Source organism: Miscanthus floridulus, chromosome 6 (assembly GCF_019320115.1).
Source record: "Miscanthus floridulus cultivar M001 chromosome 6, ASM1932011v1, whole genome shotgun sequence".
NCBI classification, from domain to species: domain Eukaryota; kingdom Viridiplantae; phylum Streptophyta; class Magnoliopsida; order Poales; family Poaceae; genus Miscanthus; species Miscanthus floridulus.
In genome coordinates, this window is record NC_089585.1 from 118,905,500 (window position 1) to 118,930,407 (window position 24,908).

Genomic DNA, 24,908 nt, shown 5'->3' on the forward strand with positions numbered 1-24,908 from the left:
CCCCTAGTAGCCCATTTACTACATCAGAAGCAGCCACAAACCCACCCTAGGCACCAAGCAAATCAACTAGGAGTGGAGCCATCCTATTTGGTAATGCAATTTCAAAGTAAGTAGGAGAATAACATCACAATCATGAATACACAGGTTTTGGCCATGGGATACAGCCATGCAATAGGAGCATCATAATTGATTTATGCTGCTACCACTATATAGCTGAGTTTCATGGCCAAATACCATGAACTAGTGACAGATGATGAAAAACAACATGAACCAAACAATAAACACTTGAGAAGGAAATAAATTTGGTCTCAGGCTTGTCCAACAGATTATTACATAAGTATCACACAAATATGAGTTCCATAGCAGGGTAAACAAACTGAATTGAATAACAAAGTTACTACATGATTAGATCCTAGAGGTTACCCCTCCCTTCCCACATAGCATTACAGATGGCATCCCTCCTAAGTGCCATGGCATTGGAGTCTTGGGACTGGCTCTCATTATTAGGCAGGTTGTCAAGTGGGTCAGGTTAGCTGCCAGTGAAACCCTCCTCAGGTGGCACTACTTGGTCAACACCAAAACCTAGGATCCAATTGTGTAGAATACAGCAGGCCAATACAAGCTTGACTTAAGTCTTGTATGGGTGAAATGGTTTGTTGTCTAGGATACAAAACCCGTTCTTCAGTGCACCAAAAGCCCTCTCCACAGTGACCCTTGGTGATGAGTGCCTTAGGTTGAAAAGCTCCCTTGCGTTGGTTGGGTGGTTTCTGCTCCCAAACTCAGTCAAGTGGTACCTGACCCCCTGTAGGGGGTAGAAAGCCACTGCGGCATGCATAGCCAACATCTATCAGGTAGAATTTACCTACAATTGGATAACTACTGTGAGTGTGTGTGCCCATCTTAAGGACATAAGTGCATTGACTAGGTAGTGCAGTTACCTTCAAGTATAGTGAACCCATCATTCCTCTCTATGGCATCAGCCAGGATAAGTGTATCATGGGCAGAGCCCTCCTAACCAGCAAGGACATATGTGAATTTGAGATCAAAGTCCACAGTAGCCATGATATTTTATGTGGGGTTGTGTTTCCTACCCCTGAAAGCAGCATGCATGTGTCTAGGCACCCTTGCCAACACATGGGTGCCAGTCCTAAAAACCATGGAAGTGAGATAACAGCACATGTGGATATGTACATCTACCAAATGAAGGAACATGTGCTTCACAATTACCTTCAAGATTGGATTCCATCTATGGCTCCCAAGTACCTTTGGAGCTTTTCATCTCATTCCTAAGGTCACCTACAACATACAAAACATGGTGGAAGTGTCTGTGCACTGTCTCAATGGACCTCCTAAATGACTGGTGGATAACTCTAAATCTTTGGTTGTGACCAACCATATGAAGGAACATTGCAACCTGCTCCTCTACTGTCACCCCCTCTCTATCAGACACTAGGCTCCTAACTCTAAACAAATTGCATAATGCAAAAAAGGTGCTCTGGTCATCCTAAGCATGGATAGGCACTCTCCATCATTGGAGTTATAGATCAGGTTAAGGGTCTGCTACCTGTGCTAGTCAGCTTCATCCCTAAGTGCATATAGCAGAGGGTCAGGTTCACTATCAGGTCTAGGCCTTTTTCTTTTAAGCCTACTGGTAACAAAGGACACCATGACTATAACCAGGACAATTGCTTGCCTACACATCATCTCATAGCTCACAGAGGGATCCATCTACATGCATATAACAATGTAACACAAACTCCGATCATCGTACCCTATCTGGCCTCAACATGATTGTATAATGATTCAGTAAGCAAATAAAGCACGACTGTATTTAGGTACATGCCTCCAGGTGCTCAGGACAACATCATCGACCATAACATAAAAATACAGAAGCAAACCATATGAACAGCAAGAAACGCATTAGGCATACAGAGCTCAACAAGGAACAAGCACATCGTAGTAGCAAGCAAGAAAGACTGTAAGAACGACCATCACTGAACTATGATAGCAAACCCTAATCCATCGAGGAACAACAAGTAGTACTCAAATCAGATGAACCAATCATGAACAACAACTAGGATATGAAACTCTAACATCATCGTCGTGAAGAAGGAGGGAGGATTGAGGGTCAATTTCACCTCGGGGTCAGCGTCGGCGCAAAGGAACGGCGCAGCGGGAGGAAGAACAAGACCCGACGAGGCAGACGAAGCAAATCTGGCCAGAGAGAAAGCAGATCAGGCTAGAAGAATAGCTTCACCACCACCGCACCAACAGAAGAAGAGGAAAGAAGACGGCTGCCTCCACGGAGTCCCCGCGGTCGATAGAGCGGTGGCGCGTCGTAGCAGATCCAAGGCGGGGGAACGGAGATGAAGCCCACCTGGGGAGGACGTCACCGCGGCGCACACTAGCTCACCACCATCGTTGGTCTCTAACGTGGCTAGAGGAAGGCGAAAAGCACGGAGAGGAAGGAAGGAGAAGCAGCACCAAGCGCTGCTTATAAAGGTGGAGGATTTCGCTGGTGGAAAGAGAGCGCGCGTAGCTTTCCCTCTTCTTGCGTGAGCCCGTGCTAGCCACCCACCGCCGCCGAAATCACCCCCAAATCGCTCGCCTTCATACCGCACAGAGCCACGCCCGAGAGAAATAAACCCTAGTTTTGTTTTTCTAGAGCCAGGCGCTCGGAGCCATTTTTCTCCCGCCGACCGAGCTCCAGGGAGGACCAAAGCCTCCCAAATACGAGAGTTGCAACCCAGGAACGCAGCCAAGGTCCTAGGCCACACTCCCAAATGCGCCCATAGTCTCGACCTTTGGGGCTTCGACAAGCGACGTTCCATGACAACATAATAATAGCAGCCTGACACAGCGGGCGGCGGTAGTTCCTCCTCGATGTTGCGTAGAGTCCTCGCGAGAGCGATCCCACTCTCCTCCGCCTCCTATGGGTTCCCCAAACCGCTAAGCCCTCTCCTCCGCATCGGTGGACTGCGCCTAGTCACTTCTTCCGGGGACCCCGTCGCGGATGGTGGCATCGGCGGCGAAGATGACCCTTTCTCCTTCCCGGACCACTACCACAAGCAGCTCCCGCCCGATGTCGCTCGAGGGGTGGAAGCCGTCGTAGCAGCTGCCGAGGCCACGGGCACCAATGCCGCAGGCGCCGCGCGAGCCCTTAACGGGTGCAGTGCCGAGGCGTCCGAACCGCTCGTGGTGGCCTCGCTGTCGCACCTCCGCAACAGCTGTGGCGCCGCTCATGCCGTGTTCTGGTGGGCCGCGGCGCAGCCCAGATACGAGCCGAGGCGGCGCGCGTGCCACTCCATGCTCGTCATCCTCACCAGGCACCGCCGCTTCGACGCCGCGCGCGCCCTGCTCGACGAAATGTGCCGCACGTCGACGGCGTCTCCGGCCGTTGTACTGCTCCTCATCCGGCGCCACTGCGCCGCGAGGGACGTCACCGACGCCGTCGCTGCCTTGTGCCTTCCGAGCTTCGGATTCGACACTGGCGTCGCCGAGTTCCATGGCCTCCTGAGCGCACTTTGCCGGTACAAGAACGTGAAGGACGCGGAGCATTTGCTGATATCCTACGAGGAGTTCCCCTTCGAGACCAAGAGCTTCAACATCGTCCTCAACGGGTGGTGTAACATTGTCTGTAGCTTGCGCGAGGCGAAGAGATTTGAGGGAATTTCTTAGGGAGCTATTAAAAAAGATCGCAATGAAAAACTTCAGCGGACTTCAATGCTACTGCTTAAACTTTTTTTTTGACCTCCATGCCACTGCCGTTAGATTGAGCTCTAACGGTGTCAAACATGTGTAAAAAGTCGAAAATACCCTTAGGTCTAAATATTACATTAATTTTTTTAGTATCTTAACGACTTCAAATGGAAAAACTCAAAATTAGAAAGCTGTAAATCTCGTCGAGATCTATAATTTTCATATAAAAATTATCTTCATTTAATATCACAAAAAAAAATATTTTTTTAAGATATATTAATCATATCAAATCATATCTTTTTTGTGGAATTAAATGAAGATATTTTTTATATAAAAATTATAGATCTCGACGAGATCTATAACTTTCTAGCTTTGAGTTTTTTTTCATTTGAAGTCGTTAAGATGCTCAAAAAAAATAATGACATATTTAGACCTAAGGGTATTTTTGATTTTTCACACCTACAGTTTGACATCGTTAGAGCCTAATCTAACGGCAGTGTCATGGAGGGTAAAAAAAATTGGAGCAGTGACGCTGAAGTCCGTTAAACTTTTTCAATGGCTCACAGGAAATTGTAATATTTTATAATGGCTCACAGGGAATTCGCTCGAGAGATTTTGAAGCTCCATGGAGAGAGAGGGCATTAACAGAGATGTTGTGTCGTATGGGAGTATGATCTCGTGCTTCTCAAAAGCCGGGAGCCTCGACTCAGTCATGAAACTCTTTAACCGCATGAATGAGGCTGGAGTTGCTCCTGATCGGAAAGTGTACAATGCTATTGTGTTTGCACTAGCCAAGGGTCGGTGCGTGAAGGAGGCAAAGATGCTTGTCAGGACTATGGAGGAGAAGCAGGTTGCCCCAGACACAGCCACTTTTAACTCTCTCATTGGCCCCCTTTGTAAGGCTCGTCAGGTTCAGGAGGCAATGGAAATGTTTGATGCTATGTTAGAAAGGGGTCTGTCTCCTTCAGCAAGGACCTTTCATGCGTTGCTTAATGTGGCTAGAAACTCTACTGAAGTGTTTGATCTCTTGCATTATGTTGATCAGAGATGGACACTTACATTATGTTGATCAGAAAATTCTGCCGGTGGAGACAGCATGAGAGTGTGGAGAAGTTGTGGAGTGCAATGCCTGCAAATGGGCTGAGCCCTGACCGGAGCGCGTACATTGTGTTGATACATGGTTTATTCCTGAACGGAAGACTAGAGGAGGCAGCAAAGTATTATGAAGAGACGAAAAGTAAGGGCTTTTCGCCAGAGAAAAAGACTGAAGAAATTATAACGGCTTGGCTTGAAGGCAGAGAGCTTGCCAAGGCGTCAGTTAGCTCTAAGGGTGGTTCAGTGTCTCTCAAGCTTCCCAAAAAGTGACAAGTTTAAGGTTAGCCCTTAAGGGCAATTCATAAAAGAAATGAAACAAGATAGGAGGGCGCTTATTGTTATTCCTGAAGAACTGCTAAAAGTTCAAATAGATATTTTGCTGCACAGGAAATGGGTGCTACTTTATGTTAGGCCTAGTTGTTTTTCACTTTATTAATAAGTTGAAAATTGGAACTACAATGCCAAGGCATGTCCAACTTGTTCAAACATACAAGTTGCATGTGATTTGCTGTATTTATTCACATTTACATTTTAATCTGCACCCTGCACTGACTACATGCTCAATTATTGGCATACAAAACTTATCCTGTGGCATGGAGGGCTCATGCCTGCTGATTTGCTGAATACTTCCATTAATGTCGAAGGGGCACTACAGTTTTATTTTGCAGAAGGAAATCAGGGAAAATGAGATGAAGATTAGGGGTTGTTCGGCTGTTAGATTGCACAATAGATTTCGGATGATTCAATAATATTATGTGAAAAAGAATAAGCTGAAACATGAGCAGCCGAACACGCCGTTTGCTGTCATGTTTCTTGGATGCCCCAAAGCAAAGCCGCAGATACCATCCATCGACCCATTAGCCGGTAGATTTTGCGCTGCTTCCAAAATTGGACTGCCTGAGGACAAGGACGTTGCGAGGGAAAGTGATCTTTGCCATTCAGCCTGTTCGGTAGGATTATAAGCTGGAATAGTATTTTTCTCTCACACTAAATTAGCCAAATCAGCCAGCAGTAAATAATCTACGATCCAGCCCAGCCAGCCGAACCGGCTATTGTTCAGGAGTGAGGATCGGCACGGCGGCACTGTGATGCTGGCCCCTAGCATTTAACTTCAGTTTCCACTTTCCATCATGTTCATGCTTCCTGTCACTACGTAAGAAGAGAAGAAATCTCTAATTGTTCATGAAGGTTAAATTTTCGGTTGGATAATTACTTCTTGAGTATTCTAATGATAAACCCCGTTCGCTGGTCTGTGAAACTGACTGAAAAACAATGTTCTGGCTGAATTGTTGAGAGAGAAAAACACTGTTCTAGCTAAAAAACAAACCGAACAAACCGAATATAAGGTAAGCCGAACGGGACCAAAACCCCATAATGACCCAAGAAGTTACGGACGGACTTCCTTCACATTCACTGGACGGGGTGGGTTCCTTAGCCATTCTCTTCTGTTCAGTTCTTTTCCTGGTACGCTACTTTGTAAAGTAACTCGTCAGACTCGAACTGGCAGACGCTGATTGGGGGCACTTGTCCTGGGACGGCAGCAGAAGTCATTATTTTGCTGTCCGACTTCTTTGACAGGATCCATAGTAGTATTAGGGTTTGCCTAGTAGTGTTTGTGTGGTTGCTAAATATGCAATGGCACAAGTTTAATACCGTTTGTTAGGTATTATAGTTAGGGATGAAAACTGTAACTGAAAATCTTGTTTACTGGGCTTGTTTCCATATCGTTCTCACAAAGGTGATACCGTTTCCGATTATTACTGTAGATAAATTTGGATTTTTCTAATTTCTTTCAGTACCTGTATTTTAGTCGCCATTTGAATAGTTAAATTGTGAAATCAGGAAAATTTCCGACTGACTGTCAATCATTTCCGTATAGATATCGTTACAGACCGTTTCCGACGCGCTTTAATCCTTAATTAAGGTACCATCTAGTGGCACAATATTTGTTATGAGGACTAGAGGCATGTAATTTATTTACATGGAATCGGGGATGTAGGCAGACCTGATGACTAAGAAATTTCGTGCCTCCAGACCATACCCAAATTCCTCATAGTACTGCCATTTGTGAATGACCAGAAAGGATGGAACGGGTGCGTGTATTCTAACAGACTTGGTGTTTAGTTGGCGGCTATTTTTTTTCCGCTCTTGGAGAACATGCAAGCTCTGCACTAAAGAGTTTACTACACAACTATATATCAATGTAAATACATGAGAGTGAGTATGGTGATTATACCGCTGTAGAGGAGAGATGAATCAATCACAATATGAATACCAAGTGAATCACCTGGAGAATTCCAATCACAATAGACACAAGATTTTTCTCCCGAGGTTCACGTACTTGCCGGCACGCTAGTCCTCGTTGTGTCGACCAACACTTGCTGGTTCAGCAGCTAATAGGTGTTTCACAAACCTAGCCCAACAAATGGGCGTCGAAAGAACCTACCCACGAGTGAAGTAACTCTATGACTCGAGCAATTTATTAGAGTGGCTTTTGGTGCTCCGCCGGAGAATAAGCCCAAAAAGCCCTCACAAATATATCCTTGATTGGGGGTGGACACACTCACCAAATCCCTTCACCAATCAACAAATCACCAACCGTCTAGGTGACGGCAATCACCAAGACTAAAAAGAAATCCACAATTACAAGAATCACCTATTGCCACCAAACACGCTTGGAGATGGACTTGAAGCTCTCAAGATTAATCACTAGAGCTCGATCTCTCATTTGAATGGAGCATAAAGCTTTGGGAGTGAGAGAGGAGAGGATGAGAGCCTTTTCTTTTCTCTTAGGCCTACTTTGGCGGCAGGGAATCCCTCCGGGATCCTGGCCTTTTCCCGGGGTGAGAAGCCCGCGCGGAAACTGGCCACGGGCCAGATTACGGCGCCGTTTGGAAGCCTACGCGGAGGGGGAGGGCAGCCCGACCCACGCGTTTTCCCCGGGGCGCCGACCCACGTCTTGAGACACCGGGCATGGTTCCCCGTCTGCTCGCGGGTCGCTTTGTCTATCTCTTGACGCGAGGAGGCGAGGACCGAGGAGGCGTTGCGCCGCCGCCGCCCGTCATCCCTTCGACGCGAGGAGGCACTACGCCGCCACCGTCTGCCACAGGTCTCCGCCGTGCCATCCCTTCGACAACCTCTCGCGTCCTGCAACTCCTCGTGGCAGGGATTCCACAGGCCACCACCGCCTCGCTTCACCTCCGCCACCCTTCCCCACTGATCCTCTGCGTTTCCATCGCCGTCGCCTCGGATAGCGGCACCAGCAGCTCTGCTTCCGCCTCCGCAGGTGAGTTCTCCTCCAAACGCATCTCCTTCCCCGTTTCTTGATCCGCTAGGGTTTCATCCTCAACTTTGCATATCTGTGCTCCTTTTTGATGAAGCAACGGTACTGCTTCTGTTGTAAATGGAGGAAGCAGAGATTGGAAAGCCCATACTAGCTAGTTGTTCAGGACTCATAGTAGGGGAAAGCAGAGATCGAGTAAGCCCCGTAGCTAGAAAATGCCTGCGGTGCCTGAAAATTCAGGTCAATGGTCTGTTGTGTCTGCTTGCCAGCACATACTGAAGATTTAGCTACTTAAGGTTCAATCTTTGTTCAATGTTTGGTGTTTGCTATCTGTTGCAATGCATTTAACTCATTTCTTTAGTAGTAGACTCTTATATAAATATTACAGGCACTTATGGTGTTGAATGCGGCAATAATTGGATATGTTTTACTAGCAATTGAAAATTAGAAACGTCAATGCTTGGCATAATCTCTGCTTAATTTTCCCAAAGTAGCTAGGCACTAATTAGGGAAAGGGTAGTAATGGTGATTGCTGTCCATCTTACTAGCGCTAGTAGGTAGAGATGCACTATTGTCAAAAGGAGGCAAATTGGCCTTTGTGTGATTCTATTGGTACTTCTGCAGTTCTGCGTCATCAACATTGCCTCTGGTTTGTATGGAAAATTGTCAATTTCCTAAGCAATAGTTATCTTATCCTCAGGGTCAGGTTAGCTTCAATTCTTTGCTTGGATGTTTGCTTTCTCTATTGGTGCTTTAGGAAACCTGCTTGTTGGCTTTGCTCAGCTATTTTTCTCCCAAAATCGTGTTTTCCCCCAATCCTTCTCGTGCTCCAGTTCTTCACAAGTGTGGCTATAGCTAAGAGCTCCCTCGAACTCCAAATGGCAGCTACCAATATCAGCAACCACTAACATTCGTAAGCAAGTCAAATAGATGCAATGCATCCTTTCTGTACCTGAATATTTTGATCAATAAAATAGGGAGCAGATATGTGCATGCATGCGTGCTACACTGCTACCATTCGTTCATGTATGTACTTATCTGATTGATTGATAGCTTCTGGTCGATTCACTCAGAAACACTTTTTGGGTTCAACTTATTGATTGTGTGAACTCATAGGTTGAAGTGAGCCTAAATAACGTGATATTAGTCGCAATGGATTGAGTATAGGGGAATGACCTTTTTAAGGCAGCCAAGTTTGCTAAAGTATAAATTATGTGAACATGTCTGCTGGGGTTATTGATGTAACTGGATGTAGGGAGAAGGAAAATGCAGCGACAATGTCTATGTGAGAAGCTTGTGAAAGTAAGTTTAAAGTCAGTTTATTGTAGTGCCAAAATTATTGGTTCTAATTTATTTTTTGTTACCAGTCCATTATGTCTATAATGACTGTATTTGATATGACGATAAATGGATTAGCTTGGTTGGGTGTTAGGTTTGATGTGATGATAAATGGAGCTATTTTCATAGAAAACTTTGTAGTTTTCACAAACTTAAATGCAGCTATTTTCTCATCGTAGTTTTCTAAAGAATGAGTCTTTAGCACTTACCAAGGCTAATACACAGTTTTACATTACTTGTATGAACAGATGTGAAGTGGGCTTAATCTGCTAAATCCTTACAAATCTGTGTGTTATTCATATAGGTTGTTTATGGCTGCACCTGACATTTTTGGATAGTCCTACGCTTTCCTTTTGAAAGTTGAAAACTGATAATGCTAGCTAAACTTTATCTGATCGTTGAAGCTCAGATTGGGGGGTTGGAAGGTTAACTTGGAGGTCACACATTTCTTTAAGGGGCCATTTGGATTGGAGGAAAGTCACATGAATTTTGGAGGAAGCAATTCTGGAGGAAAGGAAACGAGAGATGTCGTTTGGAACAAAGGAAGCTTCCCTACCGTTCTAGAGGAAAGGAAACTGCTTGCACACAAAATGCAGGTGAAGGGACCGCGACGCCTAAGAGGGGGGGGGGTGAATTAGGCGACTTAAAATTCTAACTCTAAATTATGGCCTCTTTTTCAACCTCTAGCAAAACCTATGCAAAAGATAATCTATCTAGATGTGCAACTACGGTTTTGCTAGTGTGTTGCTATCTCTACCGCAAATGATAATAATATGATCAATGTAAATGCGGAAGCTTAAAGAGCAAGGTAGAGATATGCAAACTCCCATCGACGACTCCGGTATTTTTACCGAGGTATCGAGAAGCGCGCAAGCTTCACCCTAGTCCTTGTTGGAGCCCCTCGCAAGGAATCCCTCGCAAGGGCCAAGCTCCCGGTCAGGTAACTCCATGGATAGCCTCGGGCCTTCCCCACACGCAAGTGGGTCTCCGACGTGCCTTCCGGCAAGCCTCTCCCGGATGCTCCCCGCCGTCTTCACTATCAAGCTTCCAGCCGAAACGCCGCGGGCCTTGTTCCCTCCAATACACGGTGGCGGCCACACCACAAACGCGGTTGGTGTGATCTCGCAAGACGTCAAGCCCCTCCGATGTACAACAATGGTGCTCGCAAGCACCGGGTGGTAAGAGGTATGTAAATCTCACTAAACACTAGGCCTAAACCTAGAGCAAGCGCATAAACGTTGGTCTAATCAACCTAAGCACTATGCAAGTGGAGATCACTAAAATGGTGTATCAACACCCTTGGTATGTTTTCTCAGCTCCACACATCTCAAATGGCCGGTTGGGGGTTGTATTTATAAGCTCCACTGAAAAGTAGCCGTTGGGGTCGAACTCTCGCAAATCTGCTACTGACCGAACGCTAAATCGTCCTGACCGGATGTGTCCGGTCGTCCCGACCGTTGCAGCCGTGAACTGCCGATCGGACGCTGCCAGCGTTCGGTCGCCTACCACCGGACGCGTTCGGTCGCAGTTTCGCGCGCCTGGAACCTCTCTGTACTTGATCGGACGCTGATGCCCTGCGTCTGGTCGGTTGCCGCCAGCGTTCGGTCCTCGCGTCCGGTCGCCTGTCTGCCGAGCCACTGGTCCAGCGTCCGGTCGCCTTTGCGAGCTCGATTCTTCACGATCTTGCGTATGGCTTGGTTCCTATCTTCATGCTTGGACTTTACTTGATATATTGGGTCTTTTATTGTGCTCCTAAGGTCTTTCTTAAGGTGTTGATCATCGGATCATCATGTCGCCTTCGTCCAAATCATGTCTTGCACCTTATTGAACTACAAAATAAACACTTGCAAATTCATTAGTCCAATTTGGTTGTGTTTGTCATCAAACACCAAAATCCAAAGTAAATGGGCCAAGGGTCAATTTTCCTTACAATCTCCCCCTTTTTGTGACTGATGCCAACACGACCAAAGCAAGCAAATAATTAGAATTAAAAGTTAAAAACTACCTACTTGCTAGGTTGCAATGCAAAGGGCAAGGTTATATGATACTAATTGACAGATACCAATTAAAACTTTACTTAAAAGCATGTCTTGCCCTTGCAAATGTCCCCATGTGATATTATGGATTAAAGCCTATCTTTTTTTTAAAAAAAATTCTCCCATTACTTAGACTAATCCATAATTCACTTTCCTCCCTTTCTCGGATCATTACCACTTGTAGACATCAAGTTGATGTTTGCCTTTGGTCCTTTAAATTCTCCCCCTTTGGCATCAAACACCAAAAAAGAAGACATTAGTAGCACAAGGGAGGGTCAAATTTCATGATCCTTTGTGTATAGAGTGAAATGGATCACAAAATTTGACTCTTACATTATATAGACTAAGCTCCCCCTAAAAGTATGCATACATATGATAGAAAGTAAAGCATATGCATAATTAGCAATTTATTGCACAAGAGAGTTTAATCTATATAACGCATGGAGAAAGCATATAAAAAAGGAATGTAATCAACATGATGATGCCAAATGAAGAATGATGCTTAACTCCGGGGACTCCATTTTCCATGCAATGAGACTACAACATACAAGATAAGCTTGAAAAGGTGTTAGTCTCAAGGCATCCAACTTGTAGATTAAGCTCCCCCTAAATTTGTGCACACAAGTGTTGAATACTTGTAAAATTTGTGCACATTGATTTAAGTATTAAAATACCACTTGAAAGATGATATTTGGGAGAGATTATCTACAATTTGGACTTTGACACATATTAGATAAATAGTTGTAAAACAAGCTATGTGTCGTGCTCCTAAACAATTTTAAACCATGTAGGTTTGCTCCAAGGGATGATAATGAAACCGAGCAAGCCTACCATATGATATACCTATTGAATGCATGATAGAAGATTTAAGCATGTAAATGCAAACATAGGCATGAAAGATAACTAGATGCTTTAAGAGTATATCAATTGAAGGATAAAACCAATTGAAATGAATACTAATTGAAAGTAATGACATCTAGTTACCTAACATGGGAAGAGGAATTTGGGTCCATAGTATTCACTAACCTACTTGGCAATGACTTTGTCCATCATGATGCACCCCATGAAATGCACCCATACTTTGCCAAGTCTCCAAATTCCCCAAAGTCCGACGGACTTCTCACTTCCCTTTTGGGATCCAAACCTTCTTAGTGCTCTTCATGTTGGAAATGATTTCCTTTGGCACCCAAAAATGTTTGACCCCATTGTTGGCTTGCTTGTTCACCTTGATGGCCACCACCTTGTCATTTTTCTTCTTCTTCAAGAGATAAGGTGTGGAGGCCTTCTTGTCCACCTTGTTGGTGTAGGTGTTGGAGACCTTGCTTGTTTGCTTTTTCTCCTTCTTCTTTGCTCCTCCCCCATTCTTCACCTTGCACTCATAGGACTTGTGGCCTTCTTTGTGGCACACGTAGCAAACCACGGTTTATCCTTCATCAAGCTTCTTCACTCCCTTGACGGTGTTATCTTGATGAAGTTGGGTTTGCTTTGCCTTGCCTTTCACTTGAGTCAAGTCCTTGGTGAGGCGAGCTACTTCTTGCTTGAGTTGCTTATTCTCTTTTGTAACCTCTTGTGTGCATATATCTACAACTATTTTCTCAACACAAGCTTGGTTGCACAAAGGTGAGTCTAAACATAAATCATTGCAAGAGGTAGATGCATCCTTTTTAATTATGTCATATCTTTTAGATGCCTTGGTGGGGGTATTTTTGACGGCCTCAAGATTAGCAACTTTATTTGTTAGCTCATCACAATGTTTGCACATGATTTCCATTTTAGCAAGCAAACTTTGATAATCATTTTGTGAGCTAGCTAACTTTTCTTTTAATTTTTAATTTTTCTTTTTAAGTTGCTTATCATTAATTGTACATGCACTTGTTGTTGCACTAGCCTCAAGTTGCTCAATTTTAGTAGATAGTTCAACATTGAGATTTGCAAAGTTTTCATATTGTTCAAGCAAATTCTTGTATGCTTCTTGTGAACTACCTAGCTCTTCTTTTAAAGTTTTGAGCTTCTTTTGTTGACTAGTGCAAACTTTAGCAGATTTAAGATTTTGTTGCACAATTGTATTGTAAGAAGGCAAATCATCATCACTATCACTCTCACTAGAGGACGAGCTTTCGTTACCTCGTGCCATAAGGCACACACGAGAAGAGCTTGATGATGAGTGCTTATGACCTCGCCTCTTGTGATGGTTTTCTTCTTCACTTGAAGAATCATCCCATGACCTTATTATTGTGAGGGCTTTGTTCTTGCATGCCTTCTTCTTTGTCTTGGGTGTGGGCTTGTTTGGACAAACTTCCACAAAGTGCCCCAACTCGCCGCATCCATAGCATCCTCTCTTTCTTTGCTCGTTTATTTGATTAGTGAAAATGAGGTCTTGAATTTGGATGGGCACACCCTTGACATTGAGCCTTATGATCATCTTCTCCACCTTCTTGATAAGTTTGATTGATTCTTCATCAAGGTCAGAGGTGGAGGAGGAAGATTGATCATCATCACTTGATTCTTGTTCATCATCCTCATCTTCTTCTTCTTCACTTGAGGAGTTTGAGCTTGAGCTTGACTCAACTTTCTTGCTCTTCATCTTTTTCTTCTCGTTACAAGTGAGAGCTTTGCCTTTGCTTGATGAAGATGCTTCTCCTTGACCCATCTTATGTGACATTTCAAATGCCACTAGCTTGCCAATGACAATGTCCGGGGTCATGGTGCTCAAGTTCTCCATGTTGTGAAGGATGGTGATGATGCTTGCATATTTCTTTTGTGGTAGTATGGAGATGATCTTCCTCACGATGTCCGCATCATCTAGCTTTAATAATCCTATTGAATGGAGCTCATTGATAATTAGATTCAATCGAGAATACATATCACGAACAAGCTCATCATCATTCATAGCAAAGGAATTATAATTTTGCTTAGCTAGACAATGTTTTTGCTCACGGACATTACTTGTGCCGTCATGGAGCTCTTAGAGTTTTAACCAAATTTCATGTGCCGTATTTAAGGTGAACACTTGGTTAAACACATCCATGCTAAATGATTCAAACAAGCAATTCTTAGCTCTAGCATTAAAATGTATTTCTTTTTCGTCACTCTTTGTGGGCTTTTCGAGATTCTTAATGGGTTTCATCCCGTTACGAGTGACTCTCCATACACCTAAATCAACCGCCTTAAGGTGGCAAGCCATTCTAGCTTTATAGTATGGGAAGTTAGTGCCATCAAATTGTGGAGGCCTAGCGGTATCCATCCCAACCACTCTACAATAGCGTCGGCTCAACGGCGGTTAAGCCAAAGGTCCAAATATGAGCCAACCAGCTCTGATACCAATTGAAGGGACCACGACGTCTAAGAGGGGGGTGAATTAGGCGACTTAAAATTCTAACTCTAAATTATGGTCTCTTTTTCAACCTCTAGCAAAACCTATGCAAAAGATAATCTATCTAGATGTGCAACTACGGTTTTGCTAGTGTGTTGCTATCTCTACCGCAAATGATAATAATATGATCAATGTAAATACGAAAGCTTAAAGAGCAAGGTAGAGATATGCAAACTCCCGTCGATGACTCCGGTATTTTTATCGAGGTATCGAGAAGCACGCAAGCTTCCCCCTAGTCCTCGTTGGAGTCCCTCGCAAGGAATCCCTCGCAAGGGCCAAGCTCCCGGTTGGGTAACTCCGTGGATAGCCTCGGGCCTTCCCCATGCGCAAGTGGGTCTCTGACATGCCTTTCGGCAAGCCTCTCCCGGATGCTCCCCGCCGTCTTCACTATCAAACTTCCAGCCGAAACGCCGCGGGCCTTGTTCCCTTCAATACACGGTGGCGGCCACACCACAAACGCGGTTGGTGTGATCTCGCAAGACATCAAGCCCCTCCGATGTACAACAATGGTGCTCGCAAGCATCGGGTGGTAAGAGGTATGTAAACCTCACTAAACACTAGGCCTAAACCTAGAGCAAGCGCATAAGCGGTGGTCTAATCAACCTAAGCACTTTGCAAAGCACCTACGCTAATCACCTGATGAAACACTAAGCACTATGCAAGTGGAGATCACTAAAATGGTGTATCAACACCCTTGGTATGTTTCCTCAGCTCCACACATCTCAAATGGCTGGTTGGGGGTTGTATTTATAAGCCCCACTGAGAAAGTAGCCGTTGGGGTCAAACTCCCACAAATCTGCTACTGACCGGACGCTGAATCGTCCTGACCGGACGCGTTCGGTCGTCCTGACCGTTGCAGCCGTGAATTGCCGATCGAACGCTGCCAATGTCCGGTCGCCTACCACCGGACGCGTCCGGTCGCAGTTTCGCGCGCCTGGAACCTCTCTGTACTTGATCGGACGCTGATGCCCTATGTCTGGTCGGTTGCCGCCAGCGTCCGGTCCTCGCGTCTGGTCGCCTGTCTACCGAGCCACCGGTCCAGCGTCCGGTCACCTTTGCGAGCTCGATTCTTTACGATCTTGCGTACGGCTTGGTTCCTATCTTCATGCTTGGACTTTGCTTGATATCTTGGGTCTTTTCTTGTGCTCCTAAGGTCTTTCTTAAGGTGTTGATCATCGGATCATCATGTCGCCTTTGTCCAAATCATGTCTTGCACCTTATTGAACTACAAAATAAACACTTGCAAATTCATTAGTCCAATTTGGTTGTGTTGGTCATCAAACACCAAAATCCAAAGTAAATGGGCCAAGGGTCCATTTTCCTTACAGCAGGAACAAGAAAATCCACTCCGACCCAAGGGAACGGAGGGAACGTTGCGCTCACTCTCTCGACTCTCCTGCCACGGGCTTTCTTCCTCCCGACACTGCCTTTCTCCCTCCTGCCATGGCCTAATCCCTTGCCACACGAGAGCATGCGGACGCGCACGTCGCTCTCCACCTCAGATAGATGACGAATCCGCGACTTCAAAGTGCATCTGGGGGACAAAAACCAACTCCACCCCTTTCGTCTACAGCACCAAAACACGGTCTTGGCGTTCCCCAATCTAGAGGGGATGGCGAGATCTCACAAGAAAAAGGTAATCAATTTGATAACTAAGTAGCCCTTGGTGGAATTTCTTTCGTGCTTTGTTACAGATTGGTTGGGATCTCGTTCATAGGTAGAGTCCTAGATTAGATCCAAAAATACTAATTTATTTTATTTTTCCCTAATTCGAGATTGCATCTGCTAGTTTGGTAATTCCAAATGCATGGTTAAACTCATGAAGTTTGTTTATCATAAAACAAATTGCCTTTCCTCCTTTGCATTTTTTAGTCTGTGGTATTCATCTTTCCCAATATTATTTGAAACTGAAATTTGTGTATCTAAAATTATGTTAGGCACCACAAGAACTGTTAGTAGAGCAAACTGGAACCATCAGAGGATTCTTTATCTTATTGGACTTTTAAAACAACACGATGTACTAAGATTTCGAACAAACAATGCATGGAGCAAGGATGCATGGACTAGTATGGTTGGTCAGTTCAATTCAAGATTTTCTTTAGCATTCACCATGGCTTAAGTAAAACAAAAGGAGCAAGATTTGAAGGAGTTTCGAGTTGTAAAGGAATTGCAAGAAGAAAGTGGTTTTGGCTGGGATTCTAGTAGAATGATGGTGACTGCACCTGAAAGTGTATGGAGGGGGTTAGAGGAATGTCGAAACAAAGACACTCTTCTTCGATGGCGAGATAAATTATTTCCATACTTTGATGATCTGTTTGCTTTATATGATGGTGAGTTTCAGTTCATGGATCTAACTACCTATATTTTCATTAAACATTGTTGCACCTATACTTAAAAATTTTCTGTACATATTTGTACAGGTCGTTATGCTGAAGGAAGGAGTTGTCATGGAATGGATCACTATGCGAATAAGAGAAAACAATGTTCAGAAGTTCCTACATCATTTTCACCTCCACGACATGTTCCTGTTACCACATCGCCCTTGCATTTTGATATTGAGGGGCAAAGTGACGATGCTAATTGGTTTGTCACTGATGAATTTAGTCCTTTCTTAAATATAGTTAATGACTCTACTTTTAGTGCCTCCCTAGAAGGAACCCAGCCACAAGATTCCTTAAATCAAGAGACACTTGCCCCAGAACAGTTTTCAGTAACTCAATGTCACACTTCCCGACCATCTAGTTTGACTTCAGAGATGGTTGATGGTAAACGAGGAAAAAAATAGAAAACCAGTCGTACTGCATTGACTAATGATTTCCAAGAGAGGTACTTAATGCTCAAAAAGAAAGAAATTGAGCGATTTGCAACCATAGATGATAAGAAAATGGAGGATCCATATAGCATCAAGAAGTGTGTCACAGTTCTTGAAGGGTTGCCTGATCTACAAATGGAAGAGATGATAAAAGCAGCAGACATATTCAAAGAAAACCCAGCAAACAGGGAAACTTTTCTTTCATTTTCTCGTGATGAAACAAGGCTGGGATGGTTGCGCAAACAAATTTAGCTTCCAAAAATCAAATTCACATGTGCGCAGGTAAGCTACATGGTTCTTTTGTAAGTAGAAATGGCTAGCATAACTAGCACGTCTTTTGCATAGTGTAGAATTGATACTAACATGCCTTTTGTAAGGTAGTACAAACTAAGTTACATTAAATATTTGAACTTCTCTATCGCTGACTTGTTCTTCTTGAAATGTAATCGTTCCACATCCTCATTGCTATTTCATCTCTCATATCATTCCCAGCTTGGCGCAAATTGTTAAATGCTGGCACATCATTACTATATTCATCGTCGCCTTCTGGTACATCTTGCATGTTACTTTGATAGATATCTTCATTGGCACCATGCGCCAATGACATATCTATATTGTATAGCCGTATAAAATTATGAGTTACACAACAAGCTACAGAGATATCAACTTGTGTGTCAATATCATATAATGATGCAGCCTTCAGTATGGGGTACCTCATCTTCAATATACCAATAATTCTCTCTATATGATTTCGGAGTTGAGCATGTCGTAGATTGAATAATTCCTTGTGATTTTGTGGTTTTTGTCCACCCCTTCCCTATTCTTGTAGATGGTATCTAGTTCTACGATATGAAGCAAGAAATTCTGGTGTGTTAGCATAGCCTACATCTACTAGATAGAATTTACCGGGAGGGACACTAAATCTATGGTTAAGTGCATCTTAGAGAACTCTTGCATCAGAAGCAGACCCCTCCCAACCAGCATGCACATGCACAAACTTTAGATCAAAGTCACATGCGACCATCATGTTTTGTGATAGACCCTGTTTTCTATTTCTATATGGCTCTGGTTGTTCGAGAGGAATAGTGATAGGAATGTGAGTGCCATCAATAGCACCAATACAATTCTGCATGTATTTGTATGCTTATTAGTACTAAAACCACAGATAAAATTTATTTTGCCTTGATATACTAATAAAAAATACATTACCTAGAAGTATGGAGCAAATTTAGGTTGCCTTAAGATCCGATGCGGGTGCAGAGAAGGTAGCCGTATGTAGTTGCATGTGAGTGATGTAAGTGCGTTGAGCACTGATGTGAAGTGCCGGCTAATTGTTTCTCCACTATGTTGAAAAATATCTTGCAATGTTCGATTGGCTGCATTTTTTGATATGGCATAAAGGAATATGCCTAACTGCTCTTCCACAGATACATACCTTGAATCAACAAGAAGGTTATTTTCACGCAATCTTTGAACAAGAGCTTGAAAAATCTCTCTTTCCATATGTAACCGCCTTCTGCATAGGGCCTCATGCCCTGTTAGAGTTTCATGAATAAATGTGGCTCCATTTCGGATAGATGTGTGTATTGCTTTCTTCTCAGATGATTGGGATGAGGTTCCTTCTGCTAGTGTTGGGTGGATGAGGAAAATGAATTCATCTTCATTTTGTGATCGTCGGCGATAATTTGGATCCATAGAAAGAAAAGCACCTCCTATCACTACAAGGGATGAGAGATGTACAGCTATGCAAGTGTAAAGAATGAACACGTACGTGTGCTTGTGTCTACTACTTGTCTTGCTAGTCTGGATGGGAGGTGCAACTCTCCACGGTATGTAGCAGCATGCTTATATAGCGCCGAGCAGCAAGCAATGGCTAGAATACATGAGCAATTTCTGACCAAGCAACAGCTAGAATACATGAGCAATTTCTGACCTAGCAAGCCAACGGCTACTGGTTACAATGCACGAATAGCATCAGACCAGGAAAGAAACCAATGACTACTAGTGTATGCCAACGGCTACTTTGTTCATTGAAAAATGTGAAGATTCAAATTCATTTCCTGCAATCCAAACAGTCCAAATGTTTCATTCCTATGGTTTCCAATCCTGTAGTTTTCCACTTTTTACTTTTCTTTATTCCTGTGTTTCCTACCATTTCTCTGTTTTACATTTCTTTGTTCTAAACGGGGCCTAAGTATCCGCCCTTTGCGCTGTCACTTCCATCCTCTGATCCTTCGACGAGTAGCAGACCAGCTAGTACAGATGCGTCGTTTGACGTATGAAGTTTGCACATTTATCCTTCTAACTTCATATGCATGTGTTCAAGAGTTGCTATCTGAATATCTGATGACTCATTTTGTAGTCAGCATAGGATGGCTTGCTGCTTCAATTAAGTGTATTGGCCCCGTTCGCTTGTCTTAAAATTTGGCTTGTTCGACTTCTTTTTTCAGCTGAAACTGTATTTTTCTCTCACAACAATTCAGTCGGAACAGTGTTTTGGCTTGTTTTTTCAGCCAAATTCAGCCAAGCGAACTGGGCCATTATATTTACCTAAAAATATAACAAGAAGATGGAGGTCTGTCCAAACTGTTGTATTCTGCCATTTACTAGTTCGTATATACCCCTGCATGAATCTGGATTGCACTGGACTAAGTATTGGCTACTTGCTGAACTTTCATATCTCAAGACTGGATACGGTTTTGTGGCACTTGTATGGATATAGTGGAAGGAATACATCTATCCAAGATTATGTGCTCCAGTGAAGTAGTAGTTTGTTCAGTTCCAAACTTGCCAATAAGTCTCATGCCCCAATTTTATTTTTCATTACCTCACTGGGCATATATGTGGATGGACATGATCATGTGAAAGCCATAGTTTAGCTTTGTTGGAAGATGGTACTCGAATAGTTTCTGTATGAATATATTACTTGTATTAATTAGACTTAATTTTAGTTTTGAAATATTTATGTATTTGTACGGAAAGATTTATTCCTAATATTTTTCATGATTTTGTGGATTTTTCTGATTTTTTGAGACATATGGTACTTGATTGCTTTAATTGTGTGGTCAGTTTTACCAAACGAATCCTTGGAGTATTATATATTAAAATAAAACAGCAGCAGGGAAATTCTCTCAGCAGTCTGCCAAACAGCTGCAGTGAAATTCTCCCATACGTGGATACCCACCCCAGGTGGAGGTGAGAACGGAAGATCCAGAAAAAAAATCCACGTCCAAGGCTATATTCCCTAGGCTAAATTGCTCCTGCTGCCAAAGTAAGCCTTAGGGCTCGTTCGTTTTGCATCATTCCTGTTAGGATCGATTCTTGGTGGAGGCTGTCCTATACAAATTGTAGAAACGTTCTGGCCACGAACAGTTCCAGGAGGTCAATCCCCCGAAACCGAACAGGCCCTTAGGGTTCTTCAAGAAGGAGCAAAGGGGAATGAGCTATCTGTTCTGTCCAGAGAGAAGAGAAGGAAGGGGAAGGGGAAGGGGAAGGGGAAGGGGAGGCCTCGGCCTTATCCTAGTCGTACCAGCCAGGCCGACTCAGGCGCTCTCCAACGGCTCCTCGCAACGGATCCAGACGGCAAGGCAAACGACGATGGCGGCAGTGCATGGACACGCGCACGGGGAACGGTCGACACCGGCGCCCCTTTTTCTCTCTTGCAAACGGCGCAGGCAACGCGAAAGGAGCAGCAGCAGGCGCGCAGCCAGCAGCTTCCGTGAAGCTTCCTTCCAACGGATGGAACCGACGGCCCCCACGCGCCGAGCGAGTCAACGCGGAGCCACGCGTCCCTCTGCTCGCGGTCCGTACGTGCGCACGCGGCAGGCAGCGATAGGGCCAGGCGCTCCTGCTCGGTCCTCACGCGGTCAAAGCGGCACCAGGCGCTCGGCCAGACGGCCACGCCCGACGCGGCACCGAGCGAGCCTCCCAGGCGCCATAATTTTTTACATTTTGATTTTTTAAAATTTCTTACAAATAGACTTCTGACAGAAAGAATTTAAAAAATAGACCATTAATCTGGCGTTATTGGTGCTGGCATCGAGCTATCACGTCTCGGCGCCAGCGTCTCTGGCGCCGAGCGTCTGGGCACGGTAGATGATATGGCAGTGATCTCGGCGTCAGTCACTCTGACGCCGAACTCACTGTCATTTAACCCCGGCCAACCTTCCCGCCCGAGCGTTCTTCATCTTCTTTCTCTTTCCTTTCGGATTTTTTCTCTTCCCACTTCACCCTACCTCACGAATCGGCATATTGGATCTTGGAAACTTTGATTTGATCCGTAGATCTTCGAGAGCAAGGTATCCTCGCTCCCCTTCTAATTTTTTTCGCATCGATTCGGTATGTATTAGTCGGATTTTCGAACGTAATAATCGTCATCACTTAGGGTTTCATTGTATCCATCAATATATGTATTATACAACCGTAGGATGATGCCAATGCGTGAAAAAGCTAGCAAACCTAGGCGCATGTAGTTATGTTATGGGTTCATTGTTGTGCATCAAATGAGAAACCCTAGGTTTATGGTTTAATGTTAACTGCTTTGTGTTCTTAGAACGAAATTGGTTGTATTGTAGTTATGGTTCTCATTGATATTTATTTGTGATGTTTTGATTTATGTTTGTTAAATTACATCCGTTTTGTTAGATGAAGAAATATTTTGGGAGGAGTTTTGACGAAAACGGGGTCGTCCTCGAGAATTATACCCCGACGCGTCTAGCAAAGATGCCCCCGTTCCTCCCGACCTCACTGTCCCTCCCGACTGACGCGGCCGAGGGCGGTGGTGGAGGGCGGCAAGGCGGGGCGAGGCCGGCGGTGGAGGGTGTCAAGGCGGGGCGCGGGCCGTCCGCTGGGGCACAGCGCGGGGCGGCCGCGGGGCTCGGGGCGCGCGAGCGGGCGCGGTGGCGGGGCGCGGGCCATCCGCTGGGGCGCGGCGCGGGGCGGCACGGGCGAGGGCGGCCGGTGGAGGAAGGGCGCGGGCGGCGGCGGCGCGGAGCTCGGCTATCCTAGGGCGAGAGAGGGAGAGGAAGAGAGGCGTGGGCCATAAGTATTAAAGGCTCGGCGTCAGTCACTCTGGCACCGAGCTCGGCGCCAAGATCTACGGCGCCGAGGCGCCGAGCTCAATGCCATGTCATCTACCGTGCCCTGGAGCTCGGCGCCAGAGACGCTGGCGCCGAGACGTGTTAGTTCGGCGTCAGCATCAATGACGCCGAGCTAAGGGTCTATTTTCTAAATTTTTTCGTTAAGAGTCTATTTGTGAGAAACTTTTAAAAAAACCAAAATGTAAAAAATTCGGCCCAGACGCTGCGCGCTGAGCACAGGCCCAGCCTGCTCCCTCTCTCTTGGACAGCTTCCACGCACACAGTTAGGCCGGCCCACTTCAGCGGACACATAGGCCAGCTGGCCAACAATGCCCGTGACCGAAGCCCAGCAGCACTCCCACGCGCACATGCACCGGTCAAACGAGCAAGCAGCAGCCGCACCGCTCTAGGTCGACTGGTCGAGCAAACTCAAAAACAACCAGCGGCAGCAGAAGGTCCCCAGCGCATGCACGCCTGCCCCTGCGCCTCTACTGGCCAACAGAAGCTCCTCTTGTCCTTTTCTATTTTTACCCTTTTAATTGCTCTCTCTCCGCGACAACGCCAAGCCAAATTTAAGACTGGAGATAGCTTTTCACAAACAATTTTTTCAGGCTTTCTCATGCATCTCATCACGTCACTAAACACAAAAAATATACAAATAAGACTTATACTTAGTGACACTAGATAACCATTGCAATTAAGATTTTTTCTCTTTATAGTACGGTTATCTATCCTAAATCCACTCATACCCTCTACGATATCTTCAGTGGCAAAATAAAATGGTCCTTTCAAATATACCTTTGTCTTGAGCCCATTTTATTTTTATTTTTCTGCTTTTTCAAGTTTGAGTACTATAATATCATCTTTTAGTCACCTCCATCACCATGACCATCATTTAGCTCCGTCACTTAGTGTTTACCCACCTATCTTTATATTTCACTCATGACAAAGGTTAGTACACTTAAGTTTCATCAATTATCAAAACTAAACTAGCGCTTTTAATCTACCGCCTAGCAGCAATAGTAGCGATGGTGGAAATGCAGCAATAGCGAATCAATATGTGTGGTAAACCACAATCTCTCTCGTCTCGAGAACAGCAAGCATCTAGTCACAGCTGCCAAGCCACAAGCAAACCCTACCTCAATAGACAGAACATCCCAGTTCTCTGAATCACTATCAACATCATCTCTAGTGCTTGATTCAGGCCTGTCGCACCCATGAGAAAGTGGAACTCCCACACAATCCTTCGTTCCCCACATAGGATGTGTTCGGGAAAGTCAAGAACTGACTATGTGGAACTGGCCTAGATAAATGGTTGTAAGAGAGGTCCAGGACCTCAAGAAAAGTAAGGGATGTCAGGCTCGAAAGGATGTCTCTTGACAGTACGGATGAAAACGGATCGAATACGAATGGATATCATTTATATTATATTTGTTTTTATATTTCTATCCGTATTCAAATTTAAATACGGATAGTGCCAACCATTTTGGATAGGATACGATTGGATATTGACATCATAAATATACGATTTGAGTATTTAGATACGGATACGGTATCGGATGTTGAATATCCAGACTTGGATACGAACAGATTTAAACCCCTCTAAACGAATTCGGTCTCGAATACAGTTAGAAAATATCCGTACCATTTTCACCCCTGCCTGAGAGGCGGTTGTGGGAGAGGTCCAGTGATTCCAGTTGTACCATGCTCGACACCTGAGAGGGGACCAGCAAATGAGTTCCTTGATAGGTTGAGCACTTTGGGAAGCTTGAGTTTGCCAATTTCGCTGGGTATGATATTCTCTTTGTCCACGAAAGAATGTAATTCTCGTTGTTCGAGAAGTCAAACAGTTTGAATTTTGACTAAATTTTTATAAAAAAGTGCAAACATTTATGATACAAAGTAAGTATCATTAGATTAGTTATGGAATATATTGTTACAATAAATTTATTTAGAGACATAAAAACTAATAATATTTACTATAAATTTGGTCAAACTTAAGCTTTTTTGATCGGCATATATCCCATAATTGTATTCTTTTGCGGACGAAGGTAATACCATCGCAGCTATTTTTTGAGACACCGGCGTGCGCTGACGAAGACGAAGGAGGACCCAGTCCCCGACTTGATAGGACACGGCGCGGTGTGACTTGTCGTAGTGCTTCTTCTGGGTGGCATGCGCTTGTTCGAGGCGA

At 44.5% G+C, this 24,908-nt stretch overlaps 1 protein-coding gene and 2 pseudogenes across 1 annotated transcript; 2 read left to right on the forward strand and 1 right to left on the reverse strand.

Annotated features, from left to right (window-relative positions):
* Positions 1-2,883: 2,883 nt before the first annotated feature.
* Positions 2,884-5,064, forward strand: LOC136459303 (pentatricopeptide repeat-containing protein At5g15010, mitochondrial-like). The gene is given in 3 exon segments (XM_066459175.1): positions 2,884-3,664; positions 4,317-4,730; positions 4,733-5,064. Coding segments are annotated over 3 exon segments (1,527 nt in total).
* Positions 5,065-7,767: 2,703 nt separating this feature from the next.
* LOC136461108 (uncharacterized) lies at positions 7,768-17,888 on the forward strand (annotated as a pseudogene).
* A 163-nt stretch (positions 17,889-18,051) lies between these two features.
* Positions 18,052-19,331, reverse strand: LOC136461110 (uncharacterized; annotated as a pseudogene).
* Positions 19,332-24,908: the final 5,577 nt, after the last annotated feature.